Here is a 12,968-nt window from a genome sequence, read left to right on the forward strand (position 1 = left end):
AATTGCCTTTAAAAAGTAGTTTTATTATAAAATGTCCTCTAGGAAGTGTAACTGTCAAGACACTGTCGCTAATACAAATAAAAAGCAGAAGATTTTTTTTCTCTGCTACATTGAGGTAGTCTTTCCATGTTTGATTGGGGTTAAATGGTTTAATAATTAATAATAATTTGTATTGTCCATAGCCTATAAATGCATTTCAATACAAGCATATTAAAACAGTTGTGTGCTTTTCCATTAGAACCATCCCAGTTACTGTGGATAATGCAAACACGTAGGCCTACAGGTTTATAAAAACAATTGTCCTGTAAGAATGTCCAAATGTCTCACTTGACTTGAGACATATCATTATGTTTTTCCTCACTCTTAGAAGGCGACTAATAATATTAGTAATTATAATTCTACAATGTGAACATTTATCATCGTACTCTTTTGAATTTGAACATAGTTAGCAAACATCCAATCCAATATTGTCGCATTAGCTATTGCACTATCTTGATGTCTTGGTATACTAACACCTGTAGGCTAGTTTATGGTGCTGGGCTGGACCTTTCAAGTTAGCTTCTTCCCGTGCTTTCAAGGTATCGTTCACAACTTAACCCTTTAAGGCCTGTAATACTAACGTTCGCAGGCGCATACATTTGTATGTTTACCGCTTCATACAGGACTTGTTGGACTTAACGACTTCACTTGTTGTTGGTCACTTTAGCAAGGCACCTACCTAGTATAGCTAATGTGTTGAGGATGTGTCATCATTACTATGCTAGCAGCATGCAAGTAGTAGGCTAGCAGTAGGCTGATAGGCTACTGTGGAAGCACTACATGTTTAGTGTAACATATTTTAAATTGTATTTAAGCTATTAGAAGTGATTTGACTTGTATAATATGTATATGTTTTTATTGTATTTCATTTTGAAGTTACCTTTTACAAAAAAGGCTAATGTAGGCTAATGGCTAATTCATTTCAGGTACCATTTTCATCATTTGTTTGCTTACTTTTTTATGGTAAGTTTCATTTTTCAACATTGAACTACTTGATTCGGGTCTTGTTGGAACTATCTATGGTTAGAATACATAGTTTCAAGCAACTTTTGCTATGCTCAGCCAATTTGTTGATAATACATCATTAGCATACAGCAACACCATTTGAGCAGTAGCCAGTATAGAGTATAATTAGGCTAAATTTAACGTACATTATGTGAAGGTGGATTTGAGGTATTGCAAGCTGTTGACTTCATCTATATTATGTTTTTAAAAAGGTGTCTCTATGTGCTCTTTGTTTTTTCCAAGTTTTTTTAAAAGTTTTTTTTACAACATTGTACTAATTGATTCAGGTCTATTGATTTAGGTATAATGGACATTCCTTGATCCTCGTAGAAAATGCATTTCATTCACGCTTGTAGCAATATGGTTACCGTAAATGTAGTGGTGATGTTCATAGTATTACTAGTAAGTAATGAGATGTAGAGATGAGTTGAATGTTAATTCTTCCTTTTGAGCTGCCACAGGTGATTCCACATCATGTCAATTTTAAATTGTTGTGAACTGCAGTACTCAACATCTTTTTTGTGTGTTTCAGGTGTCCATATAGTTCCTGTGTCCACTCCATGGTGGCACATGAACTTTGTGAGTGTATGTAGAAGATAGGCCTACTTAAATGATCTATCTGGCAGCTCGCACTGTTGATGCTGTGACAATGTTTTCTTTTTCAAGATGTTTCATCATCTCAACACAATTGGTGGAGGCCAACGTCAGCCTCTACATTCGACCTACAAATTAATTATCTGTCCAGCACCAACCAGCCCCTCCTCCGGGCCAAGTGTTGAAGCGTCTCGCATGTTCTACTGACCTCAGGTTGGCTAAAAATGACAAGGGGGGCGGGAGCCTAGCAGTGAGTGGTGCAGATGGAACCCCCTTGCAGCTGTCATTGTAAAGCTGACTGGGCTGTGACTGTCATTTCCCCCTTCGGACTGACTGGCAGAGGTAGGGGGAGATCATGAGTGGGGTGGTTTAGCTCATGGGACAAGGAGGAAGCAGGAGGGGGCCCCACGGTGCAACTTGCTGTACAGGACTAGCATTCAAACAGAAGCCAAGTGAGAACAGATTTGAAGGCCGCTAGGAATCAAGAAGGAACTCGCTGAAGACTCACACACCTTTGTTCTGTGGACAAGTCATGAGACGTAACTGTGGTTGTTGGGAAGGGGTTGCAAAAGGCTGAAAAGTCGTAGAACATCAAGAAAAGGAGGGCCGTCACTTCCAAGAGACGAGTCAAGGGAGCTGTTAATGCAACATGATCCAGTGGGTCTTGCCCTAAAAATACCTCTGGACAGGATAGGTGGCAGCTATCTCTATCTGCATGATAGGTACCATTTATTTTTCTTCGACAGAGAACAACTGTGGTCAGGGTGAACAGCAATTTGATTTCTTGGCCAATATGTACAATTGCTAAATGTTTAAATTGAGCTCTTAAAAGTAAGTTATATTTTTGTTAGTTATATTAAATTTAAAGATGTGAGAACCGTGTAAACTGTAACTTCTTTGTAAAGCCTTCTCACAAACTGTAATGGACTCTCTGGATTTTGGTTTAGAATCCTGAGAGAGGGGCCTGGTCAGTGGTAAAGCCCATCAACATACACATTTGAAGATTCCATCATAGCGTCTACCAAATCAGTTCAACCATGAGAAAAGCTGAGGTACAAATGACCCTGAAAAAGGGGGCCGACGTAGCAGGGGCTTCCCCGAGCCCTATCATCCCCCCAAAACGCTCCAAAGCGAGCCAGGAGCAAGCTGTCCCAGAACCCAGAGGACCAGGGCTTTCCTCCCAAACCCCGCCCGCTTTTATACGAAAAATGAGGAACGCCGCTGTGGGGACGGGCTGCGACATCCGTCTCAAGGTGACCGTAGGTGGGGACCCCCAGCCATCCCTGTACTGGTACCACAACGAAGACCTCCTAAACATGGAGAACCAGGAGTACGGAGGGCTCTGGATTAGGGATTGCAAACCCAGCGATGCCGGCCTGTACACCTGCATCGCCAACAATCACCTGGGGGAGGTACGGAGCAGCGCTGTACTCGCTGTGCTGGATCTGGGCGAAGGTAATACTAAATTCATTTAAAAACATCACATTTGTCCCTATTCTATACAATGATGTTTTATCTTACTACCATGAATATTACCCAGCATGCCACAGTGAAACAAAGGCCCATTGACTGACAGGAACTGAAACACTTGATTTGGACCTGTGTAGCTTCCTGTTCCATTAGGTGGAACTGTGGTGGTGAGGCTTACTAATATCTCAACCAGGAAACAAGTCACTGTATTGCTGTGATTGGATGTGAAAACAGTCATTGTTTTGGGGCTAAATTTTGTCATTCTGTAGTACTTGGCCAGGATAGCTTAGCTTTAGCCTTTTCTGTTAAGAAAAATATGTTTTGTCATGAATACACAATCAAATGTATACAACATTATTTATATATATATATGCACATTTACATTGTTTTTAGATATAAAGCCAAGCACACAGGCCTTTTATAAAATGTATATTGTATTGCTGGGTTTACAGCTGTTTCCCAAAGCACCTGAAGGGGCACAACATCAACGAGCATATGAATCGGCTGAAATATTTAGAAGTTGTACAACGTATGATACTAGATGGATTACCATATACTGAACTAATTATTTTAACAAATCAGAAATTAAGAATCAGTAACAACATACAGTTATCTACAATTTGAACTGGTGCCTTTGTGTGGATCTTTGTAACTAGATGCACATTTTTTAGAGTAGTTTTGTTTAAAGTGATGCGAAGGCCTTGCATATTTATTCCAACATACGTTTAATTCTTTTATATGGATTATTATTTTTATCTATATTTTAAAGTCCATTAACTACATGCCTTTTATTTGTTATGCTGTTGGAGATCTAAGTTTGAAACCATGTCTGTTTTTGCTTTAGCATTTATTGCTGTTTTAGAACTTGAGCTTTAGAAGGTGTATCCCAGTTAGATTCCCTAATGTCAAGCCAAGGATGCTAAGAAGGCCAGTGTAGCTCTCTCTTTAAAACTACATTCTGATCAATAAAACCTTGTTTAATGATTATTTTGATCTCCAGCACTGATCTGGATTCAGCTCACTTGTGGGCTTTCACAGCCTCAGCAGCTCTGAAAAATTAGATTCCGTTCTCCACAAATGTGCCCCTCATTTATCAGCTCCAGCTCTTTGTCATCATTTGGCAGTGCTTGGTGTCTATAGTGTGTACGGCTCTCCCATGTAGAACTGCCTTGTGAACTGTATTGGCGAATGGGAGTATTCTCTGATGATGTGGAGTAAATTACCGGTTGTTAAAGATATGATCTATGCTTGCTGATATCAAGCAACAAAGTGCTTTGTGCGGGCCTAACATTTGGTTGTAAGGAGTGATGATATCGGCACACTGCACAACGTGATGACAAGGATTCCTTCTAGGCTCAGTGTATTACATTTCCTTTGCTGTATAAATATTGGATGCTTGGACAGAGTCCACGTTAAAGTTGTACCATCAAATGTGAGTCCTGGAAAATGAACGGCCAGATCCCAGAGCCAGCAGTTTACAAAAAAAAGAGGCTGTTAACAAAACACACTTCAGTCTCCATTTCAGTGTGATTCTTGGAAAATCTCAGTTTTTCATCAAAAACTGTAATGTATTTGTACATACTATAAATTAATTTGTCATGAATGAATGTGATGCAAAACAAATAGTGACTGCAATTTAAATACACTTATTATACCAGTTGAATAGCACAGTTGTAATTTTGTCAGCATGGATTTTGGACTCGACAAAACATTATGACCCCTTAATAATGTATTTTATGGCTGAATCGATATGTTTGCAGTTCTCACAGTTCTATCATTGCGTGATGTCAATAGTGCTGTATTGCATAGAACACACCGGGGGAGCCACAATATTTGGAAATAACAACAGGGAAGTTAAATTAAAATGCTGTTTGCCTCCTCGTCGTGATTCAGTATGACAGCAGTCACTGTGTTAGCACAGATCAAAAAGAATATTACAAAAAATTTGAAACTTAAATTCCCATAGTTCTGTTCTCAAGTAAGATCAAGCTGTATGTTTTGCGAGTATCAGCTGGCCAAGAGCACTGTCAGCTCTGAGAATTTTTCACATAACCAGGAACCAAGGATTACACTGATCCATCCACTCCAGTGCTCCTGGGTCCTTTATTTTGTGTTGTGGTGCACTCCAAACGATCTGAGAATACAACGTAGATAGATTGCGTGATTTTATCCAGTAAAATCCCATCAGCTTTTTTCAAAGCTTTGAATTGGGTTTTGAAAAGAGTTTTTTTCTTTTGACTGTCCTTTAACCTTCAGTTTGATTCAGCTCTCTGCTGCTTTGCCATTTGTCCCATCTACAGCTGTCCCATCACTCACTCAATGGTACTGCCTGAACCCTCTCTCTCCCGTTCTCTCTCTCTCTCTCTGAAAATGTCTCTCTGTACCGCCCCCCTCATCCACCAACTCTCCCCAGTTATTTATACAGTGGAATGTGCCAGGCCTTAGATTTCTGTGATGTTAGCAGGCCAACTTATCTCCTGTTACATGGGAAGACATCACTTCTAATTTTAGCCTGGCCCTGTGTGACTTTTTTTCCTCTAGGTATGACAGGAAAAATGGGCAATTTGTAAACCGACTAAATACACAGGATGGATAAACATAAAGGTATCTGTCATATGCCGCGATGTCATGCATCTGTAATGATACAAACATTTGTCTCTTTAGCAGGTTAATGCTACACTACTCTCACCTGCTATTTGCTAATTTGCTAAACCGGTTAGCAAGCAGTTAGCAGATATACACATCCAGCCGAAACAAAGGAACAGTAACTTTAGTTTAGAGTCCGGCCTCCCTCTGAAAACTGAGGAGAGGGATGTGAATGAACCAAACAGTACACTCCAGGACTGAAAACCAAAACCACTAATCAGTTGCATCGAGCTGCATAGTTAGGCAATTATCTAAAAGTGATTGAACTAACAGCTCAGTTACTAGCCATAGTGCCTGATGAAGCTTGCAGAGTAATTCTCCTGTGGAGGAGGTACCTAACCTAATACTGTGAACTTTAGATGTCACACTGAGCATGGCTGTGGCCCCTCTCCAGGGTGTTTGAATAGTTTCCCTACCGTGTTGTCTTCTTCCTGGTGCAACAGGTGGAGCTGAAGTTACACTTTGGAAATCCCCTACATCACCACGTTGCTATAAAAAGTAAATTTAATAGTGCGTGGTAGTAGTAGTAGTATAATAATATTCCTAATAGTATTCCTATGTCCTGTGCTCGCATTCAGGTCAATATAATATGAAAGGAATAACAGTGCAAGAAAAATAAAGACAGCAAAACAGATAGGACAGAGCAATGAGTAAACATTCTGCAACCAGTCCCCGGTCTTTATTTATTAGGCCTCCGATCGATCAGGAGCCATCACGCACAGTGTGGTGGATCGAAAAGTAACTGACACACAACTCTGACTCTGATAGAAATAGCCTTTTTCTTTTGGATGATAGGTCATTATTATCCGAGAGTTCATACGTACTTCTTTCACATTACACACATTCCTCTCATTTGTTCTTTGAAACTAGCCAAAGCTTTCAGATAAAACAAATGCTAATACTGCGCTAAAGCATTTTAGTGTCAATGAATGATCCCAACACTAGACATGCGATAAACATTAAAACAAATTCATTGCGTGTCACCAGCAGTGTTGCAGAGCAACATGTTGTGAGAGTAGAACCTTTCAATATAAAATACAGCTATAAAAACCAATAGTCATACTCTTACATTGAGAACACTCAATTGTTGTGCTACAGATTCCAGTACATAGCCTGTGCCAAAAGCATTCTGCAGCTAACACGGCAACCTGATGTTATTTTTGACGCAAGATGGAGAACTGAGAATGGTAAATTAACGTTGAATGTATACTGTATGGAAAAAAAAACAGAAAAGGTCTATGTAAAAGGCAGCTGCCAAGGAAACAAGACTTCACCCTCCATGATGAGGTTGTATAATCAGCAGACCATGTAATTAAACCTGTAGCTATTTGCAATTTTGCAAATAAAAATGCAACCACTTTATATTTAGTAGTAATTGTACAGCAATGTGCCTTTATTTACAATGCTATGAAGTAAGTCTGTGCGTTCTGAAGCCTATAGGTTATTTGAGAATGTGAATTCACCTATAGGTGTGGGAGCAAACTCTCTGCATGCTCACAGTGTTATTCGGTCCTGAACACAGTGTGATGCTATGTGAATTGAAATGAGCGTGGCTATTTCCGTGCGCAGGTTTATGCTTGGTGGTAAAATTAAATGAGTTAGCAGTGCTGCGCCTCTTCCTTCTTCTCGGGGGAAAAGATTCTTAGATAGTGAGTCATTTCAAATGTAGCGTGTGTTAACGTTAATACATAATAGATACAGAATATTATATAAAAAAAAATCATTACACCAAATTGATCAAACATAAGCACCAACTGCAATTGTAATGTACAACAAAGACAATCGCTTGGTGTCTATTAAGAGTGCAGCAGCAGCAGCAATTACATCTATCACATCCTCTGAAAATAGCAGTGCTTTGTGTTGTCAGTGTAAGCAGCCAGTAACTGAGTTCCAGCAATGCAGAGGAGTGAAGAGGTCCCTCTAGCTGTTGCAGTGATTCTCATCATCGCTCTGCCGACAACACAGCACACTGGTGTCGGCTCAGTCCACCAGTCGCCAGAGTAAAACGCGCAGAGACACATGGGGAGGAAGGCAAACATGAAAAATGTCAAGCTACGCTGTAGAACACTGATCTCGAGAGGGTTGGATCACTCCCACTGCTTTCTCTGCCTATCGGTGTGCACTGCCTGTAGGGTGGAACACAGCGGGGGAAGATGCTTACACTGTCGCTGGCTATTGTGTGGACAGGGGGGCTCCCTTTAGAGTGGACGGTATGCATTCAACAGACGTTTCCACCTGCGGATGGAGATTTACGATCTGTGCTTTCCAGAAACGGATTCCTCTAGAAGTGCAGCTAGACTCCGAGGTGCAACTTGTTATGTAATGGAACCAAAGTGCCTCCTTTGCTTTATTCATCTTCATTGCATTTGATTGAGAAGCTTCTTTTTTTTTCCCAGATTGTAAACAGACTTACATTGTAAACAAGTTGATTATTTTACATCCCAGTGAGATATTACTCGATGTTGTTGTCAGAAAAGATGTCCTGATGTAGGCGGATAGTAATGGCTAGGAAACCCCAGTGTATTTTTGGGGAATACCCTGCTGCTGTATGTAAGCCAAGCGAAAAAAATTCCAGTCGAGGACATACCATCAGTGGCCATGAAATAAAAAAACAGACCAAAGAAAAAATCAGGCAAGTGCTATTTTATGTAATCTTTGTGAATTATACATATTTAATTACATCTTATTCTCATTCAAACACTTACTGTATGTAGAATGTACAAGACTACATCCATTTTATCTGCTCAACAATTAGACAAATTCTCAACTGAGGGTGTCAGATGCAATCACAGAGATTAAATGAGATTGATCTGCTGTGTTCAACCTAAATAAAAAAACAAGTTCAGACCGGCATTTTATTGTGCAATATAATCAATTTAGGCAGTAAGAATTAGCAGTAGAACTCTGAGCTAAAGGCACATCCATAGTTTTGAACTGACTTCAAAGACTACTTTCACTAAAATGCTGCCAGGCTTTGATGTTGCCAAAAATATTTTCTTTTTCCTTTTTTGAAAATTGTCACAACAACAAAAGACACAACTTTGACACTGTGGTAGTACTCAGCAAATAATAAATCTAATGTTGAATGCTGTAACGTGCGATGTGGTTTTCTGACAGGCTTATTGACCACACTTTCCTGTCATGATGATGGGATATTGCACATATAGTCAAACGCCATTTAGCCAATTCTGTCCAATTAAGCAGTGTAAAGTCTATTTTCTTCTTCCAGAACTTATTCACTACCCAAGGTGTGCTATAAGGCAAGAGCTGAAAATCAAAACCTTTGTTTTCTTTCACTAGATTGAAAAACCTCTCTAATTTACAAATGCTCAATGTCCACCCCAGAATCTCAGAAGAAAAAACTTCTAGTCACTGTCAGTCAATCAAATTCCAGTAGCTTTTAGAGGTGCCATGTGTAGTGTTACATTCAATGTACCAGAATGAAATGTACTGTATGTATCCTTGAGACCTAATGTGCATGTTGAATACATTTTCTTCCCCATTAAACATTTTGCGGGGTCAACATTTTTCAAACTTCCATTGTTTTCATCCATGTTTGCTATCTTGTGATCTCCTTCTATCCTACAGCATCTGTCACATTGCCACATTGTGTATTACCACATTCAAACTTTCGATCAGTGGAATAGTAGTAAACCATTAGCAGGAATTTGTATCGGTTGTAACATCAAAAATTCAGGGACCCCTTAAGTAAGTAGGATTGATCCTCTGGACACTGTGGATACATTTCAAAGCAATCGGTCCAGTAGTCGACATTTAAAAAAACAAAAAAAGTTAAGTGGTGGCGCTAGACGAAAAGTAGGCTTCATCCTCTGGGGAACATGAATGTCAGTACTGAAGTACACGGCAATCCCTTCAAAAGTTATGCCACACCACTAGCATGTCTAAACACTCTTTTACCATAAATTAAAGGCTCGTATACCCAGTCTTATTAGATTTCATACTTTCATAATTAGCATTTTCAGTATTTATCTAGCCGCTAGATTCTAGTGTGTTTAATATAACCAATATTCTCCTATTGTGTTCTGTTACTGCAAAACTGAACAACAGATAGCCTGTTTGATTCCACCCACTGGGAAGCAAACCTCCCATGAGAGCTGCTGGGATGCCAATGACTCAGTAGTTCTTTCTATTTTGAGTTCTGCCAATGAATTTTTTCTCGGTCTTAGAAGACCATCTTTCAGATGGTGTAGCTGGAACAAACTTTTAGATTTAAAATAGAAAGAAGCTATAAAATCCTCTTTCGTAATATTTACTTATAGATGTCGATAAGTTGATAGAAAATATGATGATAAAACCATTCGTTGACGAAGGTTGATTTATTGTTGGATATGCAGTTTTGAACTAGGGACAAAGGATTAAAATTTGTATCATGTTACATTTAGTCAATTATTTTATATTTTAAATTATTCTCTTTCTACTATTATTCCCATTACAACTTCTCAAACAATTTTGTTTTAAAAAAAAAGGTACAGTTGGAATATAATTTGGTGAAATAATGATCTTCCATTGTCGTTTTTTCCAGATTCCGAAACAACAGAGGATGAATGTGAAGACCAATATGAGACCAAAGAATATAGTGGGGATGTTGAGGACCAGGCTGTTTATACAGGTATCCACTATGTGTCCAGCTTGCAATTTTATGTTTTTACTGATTTCGACTAATGATACAATATTACACATAATTTATAGAAATTAAGGAGATTTCTGAATAGTTTCAAAGGAAGCTTTGCACTTCAAGCTGCATTAATTGTTGTTTGGGCACGTATGTGCATTATCACCTTATATATGCTTTAAATGTGAAGGTATTGGAAACAACATTAACTAAAGTTTCAAACGTTTACATAGGTATTAATGTCTACCTGGTGAATGTAAGTCCAACATGTGCTTCCTTATTGCTCATTGTGCACCATGCAGTCCTAAGTGTATCTGTCTGCATTTGATTCTAGGTAGATTGGTTGAACAGTGCTTTTTCCTGCCTGAAAACAAGGCTGACGATACTGTTATTTGCAGGCTGAAAATCTAATACTCAAAGTAACAACTAACAGAGACTACTGCTCTGTGGAACTGAGGGAACTTCATAGATGGATATTCATTCTTGGTTAAAATTGCTTACCGGTTCAATATTTCATATCTCCTTTTTATATGAGATGCAGTGATGGATAAATGTGCAGAAGATGACAGAAGAACACGTGGATATGAGGATCTCTCTTATACAACCAGGCAAGAAAAAAACATGCAAATAACCTTTGCTGTTAAAAAAAATCAATTTAGCCTACTGATTATAATATTATATTAATGATATGATAATAATAAACTCACAATGAAAATACTCAACAGATTCTGAATTAGTAAAAACTACTAATTCCAACAGATTTTTCTTTAAATCCTCTCTTTCAGGAGCCAGTCAGATAACTTTTCAAGAGATTCTCCTCCAGAAATCCTTCCGCCCCCATCCCCAAGACTCATCAAACGTCCCTCGCCCTCTCCAATGCAAAATCGTTCAACTACACCTATCAGCCTGCGAAAGAAAGGTGCTGTGCCAACTGAATACCAAGACACAGTGCCCGGCGAGTTTGAAGAAAAGGTTAGGCAGCCAAAATCAGTTTCCCAAAGTAACAGCCAGGACTCTCGACCACAGACTCCACTGAGCGAGTACTCCCGGAAAGAAAGACCTTCACCAAAGCTTACAAGGGCAAGCTCAAAGGTTTTTGAGAAGGTCCGTGGTTTAGAAGAACGGCGGCGAAGCCTTGATATTCCAGAGGGTTCCATTTCGGGAAGATCTTGGGCAGGGTTCAATCGTGCTGGATCTGTAGATTCAGATGATGGAGGAAGCCGGTTGGGCATCTCAAGAGAAAGTTCAAGGGAAGATCTGAGGGAAGCTTTGAAAGAGGATGCCGCTGAACGGAGATCTATGTTCAGACAGAGAGCTGCTTCGCTGGAGGATAAACCTCGCTACTCCCAAAAAGTTCAGGACATTGAAAATAAGTTCACTGAGGAGCTCCAGCGCATTAAGAAACTTGTTGGCAAACCTCATATGAAGAAGTCTTTTTCAACTGAACAGCTCACTCTGAAGGGCAAGCAGCGCCAGCCTCTGAGGAAAATTGAACCTATTCCTCCACAAGTCCTTCAAAAGCTCCAAGAACGGGAACGTGCCCAGTGGGCAAAGGAACAGAAAGAAAAGCAACCAATGCAGCAGCACCAACACACACAACAAGACCAGCATCGATCCCAACCCCAAAAGACATCAAGCACTGGTTCAACAACTGTAACAGTCAGTAGATTTGGAGAGGTTGCAGGCACCCCTGAGTCCATGCAGTTATCTGACTTACCAGGACAACGATCAGTGAGAGAATTAAGTAGAGCCAGCCCAGTTACAGAAATCGTTCAGAGATCGTCATCACCAGCATTATATCAGCAGCAAAGAGCAGAGTCACCAAGCAGAAATGTTGCTGATATGACATTACGAAAGGTTGACCGACGGCCACCAAGTCCGCTTGTACAAAGGGTATCTCGAATGCAAGAACCCCAGCACCACCAAGAACCTCTTTCACAAGCATCACAAAAGGCTGAGACTTCAGGGAGAAAGACGCCAGTAGAAGTAATATTAAGAAAATTAGAAAACAGACCTGAAAGTCCTCTCGTACATAAAAGGGCTGACATCATGCAAGATCTCCCTCCTCAACCTCCTTCGAAACCCCCAAGGATGTCACCAGTCATTTCAACTGAGGAGAAAATGGAAGTGGAGCCCTCTAAACCAGCCTTAAAGTTAAAGATCCCTGAAATCATTGTTGAAGATGAAAAGATGGAAGAGGATGTTCCTGTGAAGACATGTGAGCCTACTAGTGCCAAAGAGCAGAAGGCCAAGGGAAAGAAACATCGCCAACGAGCCATGTCCCCAGAGTTAGGTTAGATAAGTTTTGCCTCTTTCATTTAGCTATTTTTCCCAAGTCTATTGGTCAATTACCTATTCCTTTGATCATGGGGGAAAATGACTTGTCTTGTGTTCAACTGTACAGATTCTTCAGATGATTCTTATGTGTCGGCTGAAGAAGACCCAATGGAGGTCCCTGTATTTGAGTTCCCTCTCCAGGACACTGTAGCATCCACTGGCGCAGATGTGCTGCTAAAATGTATCATTGCTGGCACCCCCATTCCTGAAGGTAACATATTGTTCATTGTGTTTTATTTTTCCT

The 12,968-nt window shown here is 39.8% G+C and overlaps 1 protein-coding gene across 1 annotated transcript in view; it reads left to right on the plus strand.

The window, feature by feature from the left end:
• Positions 1–2,675: 2,675 nt before the first annotated feature.
• The window catches only part of spegb (striated muscle enriched protein kinase b), a gene marked incomplete at both ends in the record, with an annotated part of 33,388 nt that continues 23,095 nt past the window's right edge, over positions 2,676–12,968 (plus strand). Inside the window, 5 exons of the mRNA XM_080037846.1 lie at positions 2,676–3,093; positions 10,298–10,384; positions 10,929–10,995; positions 11,173–12,680; positions 12,792–12,935. Of these exons, the coding sequence (XP_079893972.1) occupies positions 2,676–3,093; positions 10,298–10,384; positions 10,929–10,995; positions 11,173–12,680; positions 12,792–12,935 (2,224 nt within the window). The remainder of the gene's footprint in view (positions 3,094–10,297; positions 10,385–10,928; positions 10,996–11,172; positions 12,681–12,791; positions 12,936–12,968) is intronic.

Source organism: Ammodytes marinus (assembly GCF_949987685.1).
Source record: "Ammodytes marinus genome assembly, chromosome: 12".
NCBI lineage: Eukaryota > Metazoa > Chordata > Actinopteri > Uranoscopiformes > Ammodytidae > Ammodytes > Ammodytes marinus.